The sequence below is a fragment of the Phoenix dactylifera genome, unplaced genomic scaffold (genome assembly GCF_009389715.1).
Source record: "Phoenix dactylifera cultivar Barhee BC4 unplaced genomic scaffold, palm_55x_up_171113_PBpolish2nd_filt_p 000734F, whole genome shotgun sequence".
Lineage (NCBI taxonomy): Eukaryota > Viridiplantae > Streptophyta > Magnoliopsida > Arecales > Arecaceae > Phoenix > Phoenix dactylifera.
In genome coordinates, this window is record NW_024068110.1 from 137,225 (window position 1) to 158,580 (window position 21,356).

At 46.3% G+C, this 21,356-nt stretch overlaps 1 protein-coding gene across 1 annotated transcript; it reads right to left on the reverse strand.

Annotated features, from left to right (window-relative positions):
* Nucleotides 1–234: 234 nt before the first annotated feature.
* On the reverse strand, nt 235–13,962 carry LOC120107036. The gene is made up of 2 exons (XM_039120187.1): nt 13,462–13,962; nt 235–898 (listed from the first exon to the last, which is right to left on the reverse strand). The coding sequence occupies exons 1-2, from the start codon at nt 13,748–13,750 to the stop codon at nt 279–281; spliced, it is 909 nt and encodes a 302-aa protein (XP_038976115.1). The 5' UTR covers nt 13,751–13,962; the 3' UTR covers nt 235–278.
* Nucleotides 13,963–21,356: the final 7,394 nt, after the last annotated feature.

Here is a 21,356-nt window from a genome sequence, read left to right on the forward strand (position 1 = left end):
GAACCTTCAAATTTTTCAGAACTGTTAGAAAAAGATCTTTCTCTTGAGTAGACATTGTATAACATGCAGGAGGTATATAAAATTTATCATTGGCAAGCTCTGTCGGATGAAGCTCTTGTCGTATGCCCATATCTTTCAAATCAAGACGCGCTTTCAAGTTGTCTTTAGTCTTTCCATCAAGATTTAACAATGTTCCAATCAAGTTATCACAAACATTCTTTTCTATGTGCATGACATCAAGATTATGTCGAAGAAGATTATACTCCCAATAAGGTAAATCAAAAAAAAATACTTCTTTTTTTCCATAACTGTTTATGTGTAGAAGCAACCAATGTGTCATCATCATTTTCCTGTCCATATGCATTGTCATCATTCTCAAAAAAGTTAGCATCCTCTAAAATCTCTGATATTAACCCTTCATTTAATGAGCTACCAACATCCTCCCTTCCCCTCTTTTTTAAACATTTGGAGACCTTACCAGGTATGTAATTTGTGCCATGCATTTGTCTAAGAACTTCGGTACCAGTTGGTGGAATAGGGGCAGAACGCAACTCTGTGGTACTATCAAACAGATCATTCTGAAATCGAAATGGATGGTTTGGTTCTAACCATCGACGATGGCCCATATAACAGAACTTTCCTCCATTTTTTAACCAATATGAATGGGTTGAATCTCCACAAGAAGGACATGCAATACGCCCCTTAGTGCTCCAACCGGATAAATTAGCATATGCAGGAAAATCATTAATAGTCCATATAAGAGCTGCACGCAATTTGAATGTTTGACCAGTAAAAGCATCAAATGCATCAATACCCTCCCATAACTGTTTCAATTCCTCTATTAAAGGCTGCAAAAAAACATCAATATCATTACCTGGGCCCTTATCACCTGGAATAACTGTTAGATGTATGCCCTAGAAGCCAATTTGGCTGACACATTGTTGATTCTAGGGACATAATTTTGTACTTGACTATTTATTATTGAATAAATAAAAGGCATCTTTTCATTCATATTGTTTATGTGTCTATGAATCGTCCAAGAAATTAATAAGATGATGATACATATTCTCAAGAGTTGAGAATTTGAGCCATGTATCATTGGTGATTAATTTCTAAATGTTCTTGATCAATGGATCATCACGAGGACGGTGATCGATCCGATCAGTGCACAGATCACTTTCCTTCTGGATGGACGAGACTTGAGTCCACAGTGTAGGGACACTGAAGTGATAGTGCATGTGCTTGTTAGAGAACAAGGGTACTGAGCATGACCAAGACAAGAAGTCACTTGGATGTCTATCCACTCGTCAGTGACTTGCTTGATGTTGCAGTAGTGTGACTGGTCCTTTGACCTGCGGTGCTTCGGCTACTCACAGTGAGGTTACTGTAGTTTGACTGCACACATATATGGTCTCTAGCCATATGGGTCCATGCAGTGTAGATTGGCTGCAGTAGGTTCACTGTAGGAGTAGGGTATGCACCTATAAGGAATCTATCGACCTTGATAGAAGAGGAGTGATCCTATGTGATTTGTTAGACTGAGTTCTAAGACCTTGGCCAGGGCAGTAATATAAAGTGGAAAAAGAGTTTTCCACTATCGAACTCAAGTCGAATAAATCTTGACATATGACAGACGATGGGGTTTGACGAGTTGTCCATGACCTCCGTCCTGTAGGGATCCACGATAGTAGGACTGTATCACATGTTAACTGCACCTAGAGGTTCATCATTCCATTCTGCTGGGTAGCCACTACATGCTGCTAGGTGTCACTGGTGGATGGTGGGACTCATAGGGATTATCTTGATGATCGATAAATCCTAATGAGTTGAGTTGGAATCGTTCCAACCCATTGAAAGGAGTTTTCAATGATATAGTGATAGAGATCACAATATATCTCACTACCAGTCAGAATAGAACCTATGGGGTCACACACACTAGAAGTATTGACCGATCCGATGGTTGAAATCGTGATTAGGAATCATAAGAAATCAATTTGATTGATAAGAAGTTGAAGAAGGAACAAAGGGAATTAATTAATTGGACTTAAACACAAATCCTACTTCGGGTAGGATTCCTAGAGTCCTAATTGGATTAGGACTAGGAATCCTAGTTGGAGTAGGACTGGGATTCCTATTTGGAATAGGATTCCTACAATCCTAATGAGATTAGGAATTTTGAATTGGATTCCTACTTGGAGTAGGATTTCTAGAAATCCTAATTGGATTAGGACTTCGGATTCAAATGGAGTCCTAATTGGATTAGGACTAAAATTAAACAAATCCTAATTGGATTAGGATTCCTTAAGTCTAAATTAATTAATAATCTAATGAATCAACATGACTCCTAATTGGATTAGGATTGAAGAGTTCAATTGAGTCATGGTTCATTCAAGTCCTAATTGGATTAGGACTAGCGTAGATTGAACCCAATATGGTCAATCCTAATTAGATTAGGACTTAACCATAAGAGAGGCACCCAATCCTCTTTGGAAGAGGATTAGGGCAACACAAGAAGGAGGGATCACGCCCCTCCTCCTCTCCTTGTGTGCGGCATGAAGAGAGGGGCCGGCGCCCCCCTTCCCTCTTTGGAAGATTGTCTTGGAGCTCCTAATTGTTAGGAGCTCCACTCCTTATAAAAGGAGGACTAGGGCCGGCCCCAAGGTAGAAGAGCCCTCTTCCTCCAAGCCGTGGCCACCCTCTCCCTCTCCACCCTTGGTTCAGCCGCCATCAGCAAAGGAAAAGAAGAGGAGGCGTCTCCCTCCTCTTGGTCTTCTTCCTTGGCTTCAGCACGTGTGAAGAGAAGAAGGCTGCGAAGGGATTTGATCTTCTTCTTCTTCTTCAAGATCCTTCTTCTTCCTCCTCTCTAGTGCAATCAAGAGTTGATTGAAAGAGAGGACATCAGCCATCAAAGCTATCTTTGCAAGGGAGCTAGCACCCCGGTAAGATAGAGAGCTTGGATCGGATCCTGCTTCGTGTGGATACCCGTAGAGGCCGGACGTTTGAACGGCTTCAAGCGAACCCTCTTCCAAAACCACGAATTCAGATTTGCGGTGATCATCTACCCGCGCAAGGTGAAGATTTGATCTTCCTAATAGTTTTAAAAGTTTTAATTCTTACCTAATTACGAAAGGTCTCGAAACAACGTTCATGCGATGAACGTCGAACCCGTGCATGCCGATTCCGCTGCCATCTGAAAAATTTTTGAAATATCAGCGGCATGGGCAGGTTCCCAACAGTGGTATCAGAGCCTAGGCTTCGTAGATTAAGGTAAGAATTAAATATCTAAAGGCATAATAGATCTGAAAATTGAATGATCATGCATGCTGAAAAATTCTGCATGCAGATTTTTCAGGGGTGCTGATTTTTTGCATGCTGATTTTTATGTGATAAAAAGATGATTCTAAATGCATTGTTAATGGGATTACAAAGTTTAGAATCATGATTAGCATGATCAGCGACCTATGTCATGATACAATCAGTTAGTTTTCAGATCTGAAAATTATAATTGTTGCATACGGTGATGATCATAGGATTCAAACCCTTTTGGTATCAAATGTAATGACCTGCGATGTGATCTGCGATGTCATGTAATTTTTCAGATGCTTGCATGCATCTTGTTTGATGTTTTGAGAGGCCTGCGTGCCTCCTAAAAGGAGATGTAAATTATTTTTATTTTTATTTTACATCTGGTTGTATTTCTGTGATGTGATGTACATCAACGATCAAGTTGAAGCAAAGGCATGAGATGAAAGGTGATCTAAGCGGTTGATGGCGATGGGATCAAGAGTTGATCAAGGATCGAATCAAGGTGGCTTGGAACCAATTCAAGAGTTGAAGACCACTTGATCGATTGATGTGCATGTGCTTGTAATACGACCTAATTAGAATCCATGATCATCACCTAGTTAAAGTTTAGCTTTAATTTGATGCTGCGATTATAACTGCCTGTGATGTGCCGTTTGCATGTGATGTAAATGCGAGTCGGGTAGATAGGTTTACATGTGATGTAGCAAACCCAATTGAGACCTAAATCAAAACCTCCTCAATCAAGTCGAGAGTGAACCGACATGAGCAAGTCATATTAGATTAATTGATCTAATTGGTGTCTAGGAAAGCATGAAAGGTGGTTACTTAATTAGGACCTTACTCTCTGAGTAAGGGGAGCCTCCCACCTGCTTATCTGGCCAATTGTTCGATTACCTCTTATGAAGGGCTCAAGTTGCAAACACTAAGACCTGATTAACCAATATTAAGTCAATAGGTCTTCCACTGTAGTAGAGCTGCTAAGGCCTTTCTGATGTTGATTTGTCTCGGCTGGACACAGTGGTCAAGTTGCATCGGAGGGCTGGACCTCTCTATAGACATGAGATGTTGTAGGGTAAAGGTGGGGTTGGGCACCAATAACTGTTAGGTGAGGACCCAATGGCGACTTTATTCCTACGGTTATACGGTGGGTCTGACTTAACTAAGAAATGGGACCAATAACTGTTAGGTGAGGTCTTCATGGCTTAGAGACCAAGTTACACTGCAACATGCTTGAGAAGCATTGTACAAGAGTTGTACACTCATCCATCTATGTGTCACCAATAACTGTTAGGTGAGGTGGCATATAAATCGGTGGGACCGCAGTACCCACTAGAAACCCTAGTCGTGTGGGATTTCCGTTTTCCTACCAGGGGAGTGTGAGCAATTCGAGAAAATAGTGGGAGTTACATTTGTTCTAAAAGACCTTAGAACAGATAAGGATCAAGTACAAAAGTCTAACTAGAATCTTTACTATCTGCAGATACAATGTCAGCTTCAAACCCTTTGACCCGTATTCTTGAGACCAACCGACTGACCGGAACCAATTACAAAGACTGGCTTAGAAATCTCAAAATAGTTTTGGATTGTGAGAAGATAGGCTACATACTCGATTTAGATATCCCCACACTACCAGCACGTCCTACTGATGTTCAGCGTGAAATGCATAAAAAGTGGTTGGATGATGACATTAGAGTAAAATGCTATATGATGGCATCCATGTCTAATGAACTCCAATCCCAGCATGAAAATATAAAGACTGCTAGGGACATACTGGCACACCTGCAAGAGTTGTATGGTGAGCAGAGTCGCACAGCTCGTTTTGAAGTGTCCAAGAGGCTTTTCAAAGCGAAGATGCGCGAGGGGCAGTCTGTCCATGATCACGGTCTGACCATGATCAAGGACCTAGAGGAGCTTGAGAAGCTCGGTATGGACATGCACAAGGAATTACAAGTGGATTTGATCCTACAGTCACTTCCTGATTCATTTGGTCAGTTTATAGTAAACTACCACATGAATAAGATTGAATGCACTAAGACTGAACTAATCAACATGTTGGTAACTGCTGAGGGAGCCTTGAAAGGTTCAAGGGGCAATGTCTTTGCTGCTGAGTTGACTTCTGGTTCCAAGAGAAAGTCTACTTGGAAGAAAAAGAAGCCTGCTAAGAAGCAGAAGAAAGACAAGAAGCCAAAGAAGGAAGTTCAAAAGAAAAAGGCTAACGACAAAGGAAAATGTTTCCACTGCAATGTCGAAGGCCACTGGAAGAGAAACTGTCCTTCATACCTCGAGAGCCTGAAGAACAAGAAAGGTGACACACCTTCAGAAGGTATAGACTTGCTCATAATTGAAACTAATCTAACGGTTTCTTCTACTTCTAGTTGGGTTATAGATTCTGGTTCTAGTGCTCATCTGTGCACTACCATGCAGGGTCTAAAGGAAAGTAGAAGGCTGGCGGAAGGTGCGGTAACCCTTAGGGTTGGCAACGGGGCAAAAGTTGCTGCTGTGGCTGTGGGTGTTGGGAACCCGCCATGCCGGTGATATTTCAAAAATTAAATCAGATGGCAGCGGAAGAGGCATGTGCGGGATCGACGTTCATCGCATGAACGTTGTTTCGAGACCTTTCGTAATTAGGTAAGAATTAAAACTTTTAAAACTATTAGGAAGATCAAATCTTCACCTTGCGCGGGTAGATGATCACCGCAAATCTGAATTCGTGGTTTTTGGAAGAGGGTTCGCTTGAAGCCGTTCAAACGTCCGGTCTCTACGGGTATCCACACGAAGCAGGATCCGATCCAAGCTTTCTATCTCACCGGGGTGCTAGCTCCCTTGCAGAGATAACTTTTGATGGCTGATCAACTCTCTTTCTTTCAACTCATGAATATACTTGAGAGGAGGAAGAAGAAGGAAGAAGAAGAGGAAGAAGCAAGGCCCCTGCAGCCTACTTTCTTTTCCCTGCGTTGGAAGGAGGAAAGGAGGAAGAGGAGGGCGCCATGGCTTCTTTTTCCCTTCTTCTTGCTGGCGGCTGAACCAAGGGAGGGAGAGGGTGGCCACGTGATGGAGAGGAGGGGGATTCCTCTATCCATTAGGTCAGCCCCCAAGAGTCCTCCTTTTATAACATCTAGGGCTCCTACAAGTTAGGAGCCCTTAATGTATTACCAAGAGGGGCGCCGGCCCCTCTTGTTGCCGCACCAAGAGATCCAAGGAGGAGGGGCGTGAGCCCCTCCCTCTCATGTTGCCCTAATCCTCATCTAATGAGGATTGGGTGGCCCTAATGTGGTTTAGCCTTAATCCAATTAGGCTTAGCCCAAGGGTGAACCAATTTGGATCCAATCTAGGCTAGTCCTAATCCAATTAGGACTTGAATGAACCATGACTCAATTGAACTCTTCAATCCTAATCCAATTAGGAGTCATGTTGATTCATTAGATTAATAATTAATTTAGACTTAAGGAATCCTAATCCAATTAGGATGTATTTAATTTTAGTCCTAATCCAATTAGGACTCTATTTGAATCCGAAGTCCTAATCCAATTAGGATTTCTAGGAATCCTACTCCAAGTAGGAATCCAATTTTAATTCAAAATTTCTAATCTCATTAGGATTGTAGGAATCCTATTCTAAGTAGGAATTCCAGTCCTACTCCAACTAGGATTCCCAGTCCTAATCCAATTAGGACTCTAGGAATCCTACTCGAAGTAGGATTTGTGTTTAAGTCCAATTAATTAATTCTCTTTGTTCCTTCTTCAACTTCTTATCAATCAAATTGATTACTTGTGATTCCTAATCACGATTTCAACAATCGGATCGGTCAATACTTCTAGTGTGTGTGACCCCATAGGTTCTATTCTGACTGGTAGTGAGATATATTGTGATCTCTATCTCAATATCATTGAAAACTCCTTTCAATGGGTTGGAACGATTCCAACTCAACTCGTTAGGGTTTATCGATCATCAAGATAATCCCTATGAGTCCCACCATCCACCAGTGACACCTAGCAGCATATAGTGGCTACCCAGCAGAATGGAATGATGAACCTCTAGGTGCAGTTAACGTGTGATACAGTCCTACTATCGTGGATCCCTACAGGACGGAGGTCATGGACAACTCGTCAAACCCCATCGTCTGTCATATGTCAAGATTTATTTGACTCGAGTTCGATAGTGGAAAACTCTTTCTCCACTTTATATTACTGCCCTGGCCAAGGTCTTAGAACTCAGTCTAACAAATCACATAGGATCACTCCTCTTCTATCAAGGTCGATAGATTTCTTATAGGTGCATACCCTACTCCTACAGTGAACTTACTGCAGCCAATCTACACTGCATGGACCCATATGGCTAGAGACCATGTATGTGTGCAGTCAAACTACAATAACCTCACTGTGAGTAGCCGAAGCACCGCAGGTCAAAGGACCAGTCACACTACTGCAACATCAAGCAAGTCACTGACGAGTGGATAGACATCCAAGTGACTTCTTGTCTTGGTCACGCTCAGTACCCTTGTTCTCTAACAAGCACCTGCACTATCACTTCAGTGTCCCTACACTGTGGACTCAAGTCTCGTCCATCCAGAAGGAAAGTGATCTGTGCACTGATCGGATCGATCACCGTCCTCGTGATGATCCATTGATCAGGAGCATTTAGAAATTAATCACCAATGATACATGGCTCAAATTCTCAACTCTTGAGAATATGTATCATCATCTTATTAATTCCTTGGACGATTCATAGACACATAAATAATATGAATGAAAAGATGCCTTTTATTTATTCAATAATAAATAGTCAAGTACAAAATTATGTCCCTAGAATCAACAATGTGTCAGCCAAATTGGCTTCTAGGGCATACATCTAACAGTGGGCACCTACCATCTGCGACTACCGTCTGGATTTAGTTTAATACTTAGAGACTGCTATTATGTACCTGTTGCTAGCAGAAATTTGATTTCTGTTTCATGTCTAGCACAGGAAGGTCATGTTTTTACATTTGACAAAGACTGCTGTTCTATTTATTTAAGAAATAAAATAGTCGCACGTGGTTTCATGATCGACAGTCTCTATCATTTACATATGGATGTATCTGTGAATGTTACCGAGCAAGATATGAGTGCCAAAAGGATCCAAAAGATCCAGAGATGAGATAAACCAAAGATATTTGTGGCACCTCAGACTTGGCCATATTGGAGAGGATAGGATGAACAAAATGGATAAAGATGGGCTTCTCGGCTCATTGACTTCCGAGTCATATCCAGTTTGCGAGTCCTGTCTTCAAGGAAAAATGGCTAGACTGCCCTTTGTAGGACATGGGGAGAGGACCACTGAAATACTTACCCTAATACATACAGATGTATGTGGCCCATTCGATGTGCTAGCCAGGGGACGTTATTCTTACTTCATTACCTTTACCGATGATTATTCACGGTATGGGTATGTGTATCTTATGAGACACAAGTCTGAATCCTTTGAAAAGTTCAAAGAGTTCAAGAATGAAGTAGAAAAATAAACTGGAAAACCTCTTAAGGCTCTTCGATCAGATCGAGAAGGAGAATACCTTAGTGGAGAATTCCGGGACTATCTCAAAGAAAACGGCATAGTCTCACAATGGACACCTCCGGGTACACCTCAACTCAACGGGGTGTCAAAGAGGAGGAATCAGACCCTGTTGGACATGGTCAGGTCCATGATGAGCTTCACTGATTTACCTATGTTCCTTTGGAGAGATGCCTTACTCACAGCGATTTATTTATTGAATAGAGTTCCCTCTAAATCCGTTCCTACCACACCGTATGAGATATGGCATGGTAAGAAACCAAGTCTGGGTCATCTCAAGATTTGGGGATGTCCGGCCCATGTCAAGAGACTACAGGCGGACAAGTTAGAGGCTAGGACCATAAGTGCTCGTTTTATAGGATATCCTAAAGAGTCATTAGGATACAATTTTTACGTCTCAGAGGATCACAATGTGTTTGTGAGCCGTCATGCCATCTTCTTGGAAAATCAGTTTATCCTTGATAGAGGCAGTGGGAGGAAAATTGAGCTTGAAGAGAAAGTCTCTGAAAAGCAACGAGTCATGGATCCTATTGAACCCATTCATACAGAGCCAGTACACGATGTCCCTCGACCACCTCGTAGATCTAGTAGGGTCTCCCATCCTCCCGATAGATACTTAGGTATACTAGAAGAGGATACCGAGAAAATGTTCCTGGTGGGAGATAGGGATCACATACAGGATCCCAAAACCTACAACGAGGCGATATCTGATGTCGATTCCGAGAAATGGCTGGAAGCTATGAAGTCAGAGTTAGACTCCATGCGTTCCAACCAAGTCTGGACCTTAGTAGATCCACCAGAAGGTATTGTACCTATTGGATGCAAATGGATCTACAAAAGGAAGATAGGTTCGGATGGAGAGGTAGAGACCTATAAGGCAAGGCTTGTGGCGAAAGGGTATAGTCAGCGCGAAGGCATTGACTATCAGGAGACCTTTTCACCTGTTGCCATGCTAAAATCCATCCGAACATTGCTTGCCATTGCAGCATTTCATGATTATGAAATTTGGCAGATGGATGTGAAAACTGCTTTCCTGAATGGATATCTTGATGAAGATATCTATATGGAACAGCCTTTGGGTTTCACTTCCAGTGATGGAGATCACAAGGTCTGCAAGCTGCAAAGGTCCATCTATGGACTAAAGCAAGCATCTCGGAGTTGGAACACTCGTTTCGATGACGCAATCAAAACATTTGATTTCATCAAAAACGAAGAGGAACCGTGTGTTTACAAAAAGGTTAGTGGGAGTGCTGTCGTTTTTCTCGTACTATACGTAGATGACATTCTCCTAATAGGGAATGATATTCCCATGCTAACCTCGGTTAAGGTCTGGTTGTCAAAAGAATTCTCCATGAAAGACCTTGGGGAAGCATCCTATATTTTGGGAATAAAGGTCTATAGAGATAGATCTAAAAGGATGCTTGGCCTGTCACAGAAAATGTACATAGAGGAGGTGCTGAAGAGGTTCAGCATGGAAAACTCCAAGAGGGGTCTCTTACCCCTAAGGCATGGAATTCATCTCTCCAAGAAGATGTGCCCCAACACATCTGAAGAGATTCAACGCATGAGCAAGATTCCTTATGCATCGGCAATAGGAAGCCTCATGTATGCCATGCTATGTACACGACCTGATATAGCTCTTGCTGTGAGTGTCACAAGCAGATATCAGTCGAATCCAGGTGAAGAACACTGGACAGCTGTGAAGAATATTCTTAAGTACTTGAGAAGAACTAAAGATTTATTCTTGGTTTTTGGAGGATCATCAGAGTTAAAGGTAGAAGGGTACACAGATTCAGACTTCATGACTGATGTCGATGACAGGAAGTCAACATCTGGATACGTGTTCTTGTGCAATGGTGGTGCGGTGAATTGGAAGAGTTCTAAACAACCGATCATTGCTGATTCTACTATGGAAGCTGAATACATCGCCGCCTCTGAAGCTGCTAAGGAAGGCTTCTGGTTCAAGAAATTCATTGCAGAGTTGGATGTGATGACATCAGATGCCATAACACTCTACTGCGATAATAATGGCGCCATAGCCCTTGCTAAGGAGCCAAGGTCTCATCAGAAGTCTAAGCATATAGAGCGGCGCTTTCACCTCATACGCGACTATGTGGAGAAGAAATATGTAGAGGTGCAGAGAGTAGACTCCGCGGATAACGTGGCAGACCCGTTCACTAAGCAGCTGAGTCAGCAAAAGACTGAAGCCCACCTTGAGAAGATGGGCCTAAGATATATGACCAATTGGCTTTAGTGCAAGTGGGAGATTGTTAGATGTATGCCCTAGAAGCCAATTTGGCTGACACATTGTTGATTCTAGGGACATAATTTTGTACTTGACTATTTATTATTGAATAAATAAAAGGCATCTTTTCATTCATATTGTTTATGTGTCTATGAATCGTCCAAGAAATTAATAAGATGATGATACATATTCTCAAGAGTTGAGAATTTGAGCCATGTATCATTGGTGATTAATTTCTAAATGCTCCTGATCAATGGATCATCACGAGGACGGTGATCGATCCGATCAGTACACAGATCACTTTTCTTCTGGATGGACGAGACTTGAGACCACAGTGTAGGGACACTGAAGTGATAGTGCAGGTGCTTGTTAGAGAACAAGGGTACTGAGCGTGACCAAGACAAGAAGTCACTTGGATGTCTATCCACTCGTCAGTGACTTGCTTGATGTTGCAGTTGTGTGACTGGTCCTTTGACCTGCGGTGCTTCGGCTACTCACAGTGAGGTTATTGTAGTTTGACTGCACACATACATGGTCTCTAGCCATATGGGTCCATGCAGTGTAGATTGGCTGCAGTAGGTTCACTGTAGGAGTAGGGTATGCACCTATAAGGAATCTATCGACCTTGATAGAAGAGGAGTGATCCTATGTGATTTGTTAGACTGAGTTCTAAGACCTTGGCCAGGGCAGTAATATAAAGTGGAAAAAGAGTTTTCCACTATCGAACTCAAGTCGAATAAATCTTGACATATGACAGACGATGGGGTTTGACGAGTTGTCCATGACCTCCGTCCTGTAGGGATCTACGATAGTAGGACTGTATCACATGTTAACTGCACCTAGAGGTTCATCATTCCATTCTGCTGGGTAGCCACTACATGCTGCTAGGTGTCACTGGTGGATGGTGGGACTCATAGGGATTATCTTGATGATCGATAAACCCTAATGAGTTGAGTTGGAATCGTTCCAACCCATTGAAAGGAGTTTTCAATGATATAGTGATAGAGATCACAATATATCTCACTACCAGTCAGAATAGAACCTATGGGGTCACACACACTAGAAGTATTGACCGATCCGATGGTTGAAATCGTGATTAGGAATCACAAGAAATCAATTTGATTGATAAGAAGTTGAAAAAGGAACAAAGGGAATTAATTAATTGGACTTAAACACAAATCCTACTTCGGGTAGGATTCCTAGAGTCCTAATTGGATTAGGACTAGGAATCCTAGTTGGAGTAGGACTGGGATTCCTATTTAGAATAGGATTCCTACAATCCTAATGAGATTAGGAATTTTGAATTGGATTCCTACTTGGAGTAGGATTCCTAGAAATTCTAATTGGATTAGGACTTCGGATTCAAATGGAGTCCTAATTGGATTAGGACTAAAATTAAACAAATCCTAATTGGATTAGGATTCCTTAAGTCTAAATTAATTAATAATCTAATGAATCAACATGACTCCTAATTGGATTAGGATTGAAGAGTTCAATTGAGTCATGGTTCATTCAAGTCCTAATTGGATTAGGACTAGCGTAGATTGAACCCAATATGGTCAATCCTAATTAGATTAGGACTTAACCATAAGAGAGCCACCCAATCCTCTTTGGAAGAGGATTAGGGCAACACAAGAAGGAGGGATCACGCCCCTCCTCCTCTCCTTGTGTGCGGCATGAAGAGAGGGGCCGGCGCCCCCCTTCCCTCTTTGGAAGATTGTCTTGGAGCTCCTAATTGTTAGGAGCTCCACTCCTTATAAAAGGAGGACTAGGGCCGGCCCCAAGGTAGAAGAGCCCTCTTCCTCCAAGCCGTGGCCACCCTCTCCCTCTCCACCCTTGGTTCAGCCGCCATCAGCAAAGGAAAAGAAGAGGAGGCGTCTCCCTCCTCTTGGTCTTCTTCCTTGGCTTCAGCGCGTGTGAAGAGAAGAAGGCTGCGAAGGGATTTGATCTTCTTCTTCTTCTTCAAGATCCTTCTTCTTCCTCCTCTCTAGTGCAATCAAGAGTTGATTGAAAGAGAGGACATCAGCCATCAAAGCTATCTTTGCAAGGGAGCTAGCACCCCGGTAAGATAGAGAGCTTGGATCGGATCCTGCTTCGTGTGGATACCCGTAGAGGCCGGACGTTTGAACGGCTTCAAGCGAACCCTCTTCCAAAACCACGAATTCAGATTTGCAGTGATCATCTACCCGCACAAGGTGAAGATTTGATCTTCCTAATAGTTTTAAAAGTTTTAATTCTTACCTAATTACGAAAGGTCTCGAAACAACGTTCATGCGATGAACGTCGAACCCGTGCATGCCGATTCCGCTGCCATCTGAAAAATTTTTGAAATATCAGCGGCATGGGCGGGTACCCAACAATAACCATTGACAAAATGAGTGAAGACTGTTTCATACACATCCATGGAGGTAAATTATATGGAACCAAAACAACCCGCCAAGTGCTGTATGTAGAACTCATAGTTCGAAAGGGATTAAACCCATCAGTAGCCAAACCCAGTCTGACACTGCGAGCATCAGAAGCAAATTCGGGATGCCTATCATCAAATGCTTTCCATGCGGGACTATCCGCTGGGTGTCGTAACATTCCATCCTTTGTACGGCCTTCGTCATGCCATCTCATCGAGGAAGCCGTCTTCGGTGATGCAAACATCCTTTTCAATCTTGGTATAAGTGGAAAATACCTCAAAATTTTAGCCGGTTTTTTCTTAGTCGGTGCAGCATCCACTTCAGTCAACGAATCATTCTCGTCATCTTTATGTTTTCCCCATCGTGGGGTTCCACATATTCGGCACGACTCTTGGTTCCTATTTTCACCACGATATAAAATGCAGTCATTCGGACAACTGTGTATCTTCTCATATCCAAGGTTCCTATGAAGATGATGGCAAAGTAACACCTTCCGGAAATGCATCCTTTAATAATTGAAGAAGCATGGTAAAAGACTTGCTGGACCACCCATTCAAATATTTCAAATGTAATAAATGCAGAAGAAAAGAAATCTTCGTAAAATTCTTACAACCCGGATACAGTTCTTGATCACAATCTTTCACCAAGTTATCATAATGAGCTGTGTCATCAGCATGTATAGATTCCTCAACATGCATGGACTGATCAATAACTGCACGCTCATCTTCTCCTACAGTTCTGATATTATGTCCAAGAGCATCTCTAAGTAGGCCCCTTATATCATCTTCTTCTACAGAATTTTGTTCCGTGTCACTACATCCAAAATTGAAGGTGTCTTCTAGATCGGAGGGTTGGTTACATGAAGGTATGAACTCTCCATGGAGTACCCATTCAATATAACCCTTTAGAAAACCATTCCATACCAAATGTTCTTCAACAATTTTTGGATCAAGAGCAGAACCGTTTACACATTTTTGACATGGACATAAAATCTTCCCGTTCATATTAGATTTCTCAAAAGCAAACTTAATGAAATTCTGAACTCCATCCAAATATTCAGCACTAGATCTTAACTTATTTATCCAACTTTTGTCCATTCTATTAGAATACCGATTGAACTGCAGTTTTTTAAAAAAAAGATAAACAAAATTAAGTAAAATGCAACAGAAGAAGTATGAACAATGTAAGTATGTATATATATTTATATGTATACACTGTATCATATACACATTTTTTTTAAGAAATTTGAATTAATGGAGGCTCTAAATTTCTGAAAATGCATTTTAATAACATATTTTAAGTCAGGCATAATTCCACAAGATTAACTAAATATGAGAATTACTTCTTCAAAATGCATCAAATGAATTGCTTTTTAAAATTCTGTCGAGCATGAACCAAGTCACCATGAAGTAAACCATTCAGGGAAAAAAAGCACAACTTGCAATCCTACAATAAATATAATTTCACTATTCAGTAAAAAAAGTTATTCAGTCTCAAAGTAATAATAAATGCAGTCATGGTACCAACTAGTACGATCACAGTATAAAACAAAATAGCTGCGACAAACTTAATGTTTCTGCAACACTGGATGTTTCAAATTGTTTATCTCCAATCATCAGCTCATGTTAACAACATAAAGTTCTGTAATAATACATGGCCCAAAAAAAAAAGATATAGTAGGAAATATGAATAATAATTACTAACTACTGAATTTAAAAAGCATTAATTTTCCTAACTTTTTCCCAGATAAAAACCTTATGTGGAAACAACAAGTGCAACATATAAGCATATCTAGCTATTAGTATGTCATGACACTTGATTAAACTAGTTATTAAACATAAAAGGGCTCCTCAAGAAGTCAAAAATTATCTCATGTCATAAAACAATAAACTTCGAATGCAAATAAGCCACCGAAGAAAAAAAATTATGAGTTCACCTCAGAATACATAAAAATATGTTCTGAAAATTATTGCAGTAAACTTCTTCTTTATGGTGTTGTAGTCATCCTTCTCACTACCTCCAATCGAGTCAATTCCTCCTCATAGATAAAATAATTGTGAAAGTCATGTAAATATAGGGTATTTCATATATTTATTGTTTTTCATTGTTTCAAACCAAGACATCAGAAAGTAAACAATTAAAAAGTACATAAAAGTATATAACATCAAAATTTACCATTTTCTGCTATTTTAAAAAACAAACATGTTACGGGGGAACTAAGCCGCCATGCTCCACGTGACCGGCACGCGCGCCCATGAAGACTACGGCTGTCCTTTGATCCAGCAATCCGACCCCGAGTCGGACATCTTCGGCTCCACAGCCCGACCTCGAGTCGGCTGCCCTTCGATCCAGCAATCCGACCCCGAGTCGGGACATCTTCGGCTCCACAGCCCGACCTCGAGTCGGCTGCCCTTTGATCCAGCAGTCCGGCCCCGAGTCGGACATCTTCGGCTTCGCGGCCCGACCCCGAGTCGACTGCCCCTTAATCTAGCAATCCGACCCCAAGTCGGATATCCTCAGCACCGCAGCCCGACCCCGGGTCGGCTGCCCCCCTGATCCAGCACTCCGACCCCGAGTCGGAGATCTCTTGATAACAACAGGCTGCTTCCCAGAGGCACGCCGAGGCCTCCTGCTCCACTACTCCCTGCAACGGCTGTATCCGATGCTGTTCCACGATCTCCTGTATCAGCCGTACAAAGCGGAACTCCACTACGCCCTGTCATGGCCGTACCCAGCGCTGCTCCACGACGCCCTGTAACGGCCATGTCAGTGGCCACTCCGCCGCGCCCACGATGACAAACCCCCCTCAGAGACCCCCCAGCCAGGTATATATGCCGCTGGGGGGAGAAGGGGGGGTAAGCAATATCTTCCAGAGCACTCTCTTGCTTGCGATTATTATCTCTCCTTCTCCTCCAATCTCCTCTGACTTGATCGTCGGAGGGCCCCCACTACCCCAGTGGTGGTGCGAGGCTTGCTCGCAGGTTTTCCGGTGGAAGGTGGAGCGTAACCAACACCAACCAAGACAACTCAGACGGAACCCCGTTCACACCGCTGTGTCAATCGTTCTCGGTTTGGACCACCAGCAACAGTTGGCGCTAGAAGGAGGGCCTGATCTCAGAGCGATCGTAATGGCACGGCGAGGTGGTCGTGGAGCTTCCAATGCCTCCGGTCGCGGGGCCTCTCGCGCCTCCGGCCGGGAGGCCGCTGCGTCTCCAACACATTCTCAGCAACACTCCACCATTCCATCCCCCATTCAGATGGTCGAAGCCGCTCAGTTCGACCAGTTAGCCCAGCAGGTTCGCACCCTCGCGGAGGTAGTGCAGAACCTGCAGGGTGTGATGTCTCGAGCGCCACAGCGGGCCCAGGAGCCGCTGCCCCCCGAGCGCTCACCTGTCTTCCTCAACCCGCGCTCCTTCCTCTCCCATGGGGAGGAGCGCCGGCGCGAGGAAGGTTCTCGAGCACGGTCCATTCTGCCAGGACCTTCTCATCGAAGCTGCGCGGGGTACGAGAGGCGGACCCGGGCGCGTTCTCCGACCCCCCAGTCCTCGACGGGCCCGCACTCCAGTCGGTCCCCCTCGCGCCGCTCCTTGTCTCCCACCCACCGGTCGCGCTCCTTGGACCGGCGGGTGGACGATCTCCACAGACAACTCCAGGTCCTGAAGGGCCACTCCAAAGATCTCTTCGCCGACTTGGAGATCTCCTCCCAACCGGCGCTTGCCTCGAGGATCCTGCGGACCCCAAATCCGCTGGGATTCAAAATGCCGGCGATCGAGCCCTATGACGGGGCGGCGGACCCGCGGGATCACGTGGAGAGTTTCAGGACTCTTATGCTCCTCCATGGAGCATCAGATCCCCTCCTCTGCAAGGCCTTCCCGGCGACCCTCCGTGGCCCAGCCAGGGCGTGGTTCGCCGGCCTGGAGGCTGACTCTATCCAGTCCTTTGACCAGTTCACTCGCCTCTTCATCAGCCATTTCGCCGTCAGTAGCCGGCGGCGATTGGTTTCCGACTCCCTCTTTGATGTCCGGCAAAACGAGGGAGAAAGCCTGCGGGATTACCTTACCCGCTTCAACAAGGCTACATTGGAGGTCCGGAACCTGAGCCAGGAGGTGGCTCTCTCAGCCCTGAAGCGTGGCTTCCGGAAGGGCAGACTCACCTTCTCCCTGGACAAACGCCTGCCGTGGAGCTTTCCGGAGCTGTTGTCTCGGGCGAACCAGTATGCAGACGCCGAGGAGGCAGCCGCCCACCGGAACAAGGAGGCCGCCGAGGCCCCTCTAAAGCTCGGGAAGAAAAGGCGAAAAGAGGCACCCCAGAGGAGGAGCCCGACGCCTCAACATCGGCGCAGAAGCCCGTCACCGGCGAGGAACCACGGCGCCCCACGCCCTCGTTCTCCGCACCGACGCTTCAACCGGTACACCCCACTCCTGGCCCCCCGGGCCCAGATCCTTATGGAGGTCAAGGGGCGGGAGAACCTCCCGGTCCCGAGGCAGATGAAGAAAATCCCTGGGAGGAGGCCCTCTCGAGCGTACTGTGAGTACCACCGAGACCACGGCCACGACACCGAAGACTGCTTCCAGCTTCGGGACGAGATCGAGTCTCTCATCCGCCGAGGGCGTCTCGGTCGATATGTAAACGACCGACGTCCCCCCGCGGACCCGCGCCCGGCCGACCCGGCCCCTCAGGAGCCTCGGAAGCAGAATCGACCCGTCGCGGGCGTGATCCACACCATCACTGGGGGCTGCTCTCGGCCTGTGAGGAACGCAGGGGGCTCGGTGGAAGCATCAGGGGTGGCCGTCGCGAAGAGGCAGCGGGTCGGAAATGTAATCACTTTTTGTGATGAGGATGTAAAGGGGGTTCAGACCCCCCATGATGATGCCATGGTGATCTCCCTCACTATGGCGAACTATGATGTAAGGCGTGTTCTTGTGGATAGTGGAAGCTCAGCTGATATTTTGTTTTACGAGGCCTTCCAAAAGATGAGCTTGTCCCGACAAGTGTTGCACAAAACATCCACCCCCCTCATAGGATTCACTGGAGACGCTATCTCGGTCGAAGGTGTCGTTGAGCTGCCTGTGACTGCGGGCGTTGCACCCGCAGAAGCCACGGTGCGGCTCGGGTTCTTGGTCGTCCGTGTTCCCTCGGCCTACAACGCTATCCTCGGACGACCCGGACTGAACGCCCTTCGCGCGGTAGTCTCTACATACCATTTGCTAATGCGGTTCCCCACAGCGGCCGGGATTGGAGAGGTCCGAGGTGACCAACCGACCGCACGGCAATGTTTCCTAGCAACTCTCAAAGGGAAGAAGCCCGTGGAGGCCCTAAGCGTCGAGTCCCTTGACGCCAGAGACGAGGTGGCTTTGCGGCACGGGGAGCCGGCCGAGGGTGTGATCGAAGTTCCCCTTGAGGAGGGTCGCCCGGACCGTACGGTCCGGGTCGGTGCCAACCTCGACTCGGAAGCTCGGCTCAGGTTAGTGGAATTCCTCCGAGCCAATGCTGATGTATTTGCCTGGTCGGCGGCCGATGTACCCGGGATCGACCCGGAGGTCATTTCTCACGCCCTCAACGTCGACCCGACCCACCGACCAGTAAAGCAGAAGAAGAGACACTGTGCCCCGGATCGGATCCGGGTGGTCGACCAGGAGGTAGACAAACTCTTGGATGCAGGCTTCATAAGGGAGGTGAGCTACCCCGAGTGGCTGGCAAACGTCGTACTTGTCCGGAAGGCGAGCGGGAAGTGGAGGATGTGCGTCGACTACACCGACCTGAACAAGGCGTGCCCCAAGGATAGCTTTCCGCTTCCACGGATAGACCAACTGGTCGACGCGACTTCTGGCTATCAGCTGCTGTCTTTCATGGACGCCTTCTCCGGCTACAACCAAATAATGATGGCTCCACAGGACGAGGAGAAAACTGCCTTTATAACAGACCGGGGGCTGTACTGTTACAAGGTAATGCCCTTTGGTCTGAAGAATGCTGGCGCCACTTACCAGCGCCTCGTCAATAAAATCTTCAAGGAGCAGATTGGCCGGAACATGGAGGTGTACGTGGACGATATGCTGGTGAAGAGTCGCCATGCAGACCAGCACATTGCGGATCTGGAGGAGACTTTCGCCACCTTGCGGAAGTTTCGCGTGAAGCTGAACCCAGCAAAGTGCGCCTTTGGTGCTTCGGCCGGGAGGTTCCTCGGTTTCATTGTCAACCAGCGGGGGATCGAGGCCAACCCGGACAAAATCAAGGCCATCCAAGATATGTCCCCTCCGACCAAAGTGAAGGAGGTTCAGGAGCTCGCTGGAAGGGTCGCCGCGCTCGGACGATTTGTGGCAAAATCGGCCGAACGCTGCCAACCGTTCTTCAAGGTGTTGAAGCGTCCGAAAGACTTCCTTTGGACGGCCGAATGTCAAGTGGCATTCGACCAACTCAAGGAGTACTTGGCATCTCCTCCCCTGCTGTCCAAGCCGCAAGAGGGGGAGATGCTCTACCTCTATCTGGCGGTCTCCCCAACCGCAGTCAGCGCAGTACTGGTGCGGAAAGAGGCAAAGCTCCAGAAGCCTGTGTACTACATCAGCCGGGTCCTACGGGATGCCGAGACGCGGTATGCGAAGGCGGAAAAGATCGCCTTCGCGCTGCTCACTGCGGCCAGGAGGCTTCGCCCCTATTTCCAGGCTCATCCTGTCACCCTCTTGACCGATCAACCACTGCGGCAGATCCTCAGCAATCCTGAGAATGCGGGACGGCTGGTGAAGTGGGCAGTAGAACTTGGTGAGTTCGACATCCGCTACCAGCCCCGACCCGCCATCAAGGCCCAGGTGCTCGCGGACTTCCTCGCTGAGTGCACTGTGCAGGAGGCGGAACCTAGGCCGCCGGAAACACCCAGCCTCGACCTCCCAATCTGGACGCTTCACATTGATGGGTCGTCGAACCCCGAAGGTGGAGGGGCCGGGCTGGTCCTTACCAGTCCCGATGGAGTGATAGCCGAGTATGCCTTGAGGTTCGGATTTCCAGTGACCAACAACGAGGCGGAATACGAGGCCCTAGTCACAGGACTCAAACTCACCAAGGAGCTCGGCATCCGGCGTTTGAAGGTCTTCACCGACTCCCAGCTGGTGGTCGGGCAGGTCCGAGGGGAGTTCGAGGCTCGGAGCCCGACCATGCAGAGCTATGTCTGGAAGGTGCAAGCACTCATTCCCGACCTCGGCAGTGTTGACATTCAGCAGGTCCCAAGAAGCGAAAATGCCAGGGCCGACAGGCTGTCCCGCTTGGTGGGCGCAGATGCGCACAACTTGTCGAGGGCGATCTACCTGGAGACCCTGGATGCCCCGAGCATCGGCGAGGCCGGAGCGGTGATGGCGATTGATCCGGAGCCATCTTGGATGGACCCGCTCGTCGCCTACCTCGCCGAAGGAATCCTCCCAGAGGACGAAGATCAAGCTCGGCGACTCGTCATGAAGTCCGCCCACTACGTACTCTATGAAGGGAGGCTGTATCGGACCTCGTTCACCGCCCCCCTCTTAAGGTGCCTCCGCCCCTCGGAAGCGGCCTACGCCCTCAGCGAAGTCCACGAAGGCATCTGCGGATCGCACCTGGGGGCTAGGTCCTTGGCGCATAAGATCATGAGGCAAGGCTATTATTGGCCTACCTTGTTGGAGGACTCAAAGGATCATGTGCGGAAATGTGACGCCTGCCAGCGCCACGCCAACGTCCAGAGAGTCCCTTCTGTCCCCTTGGCACCAATCACTGCACCCTGGCCCTTCGCCCAGTGGGGAAAGGATATCCTCGGACCATTCCCCGTCGCTTCAGCTCAGCGGAAATTTTTGATTGTTGCAATCGACTACTTCACCAAGTGGGTGGAGGCA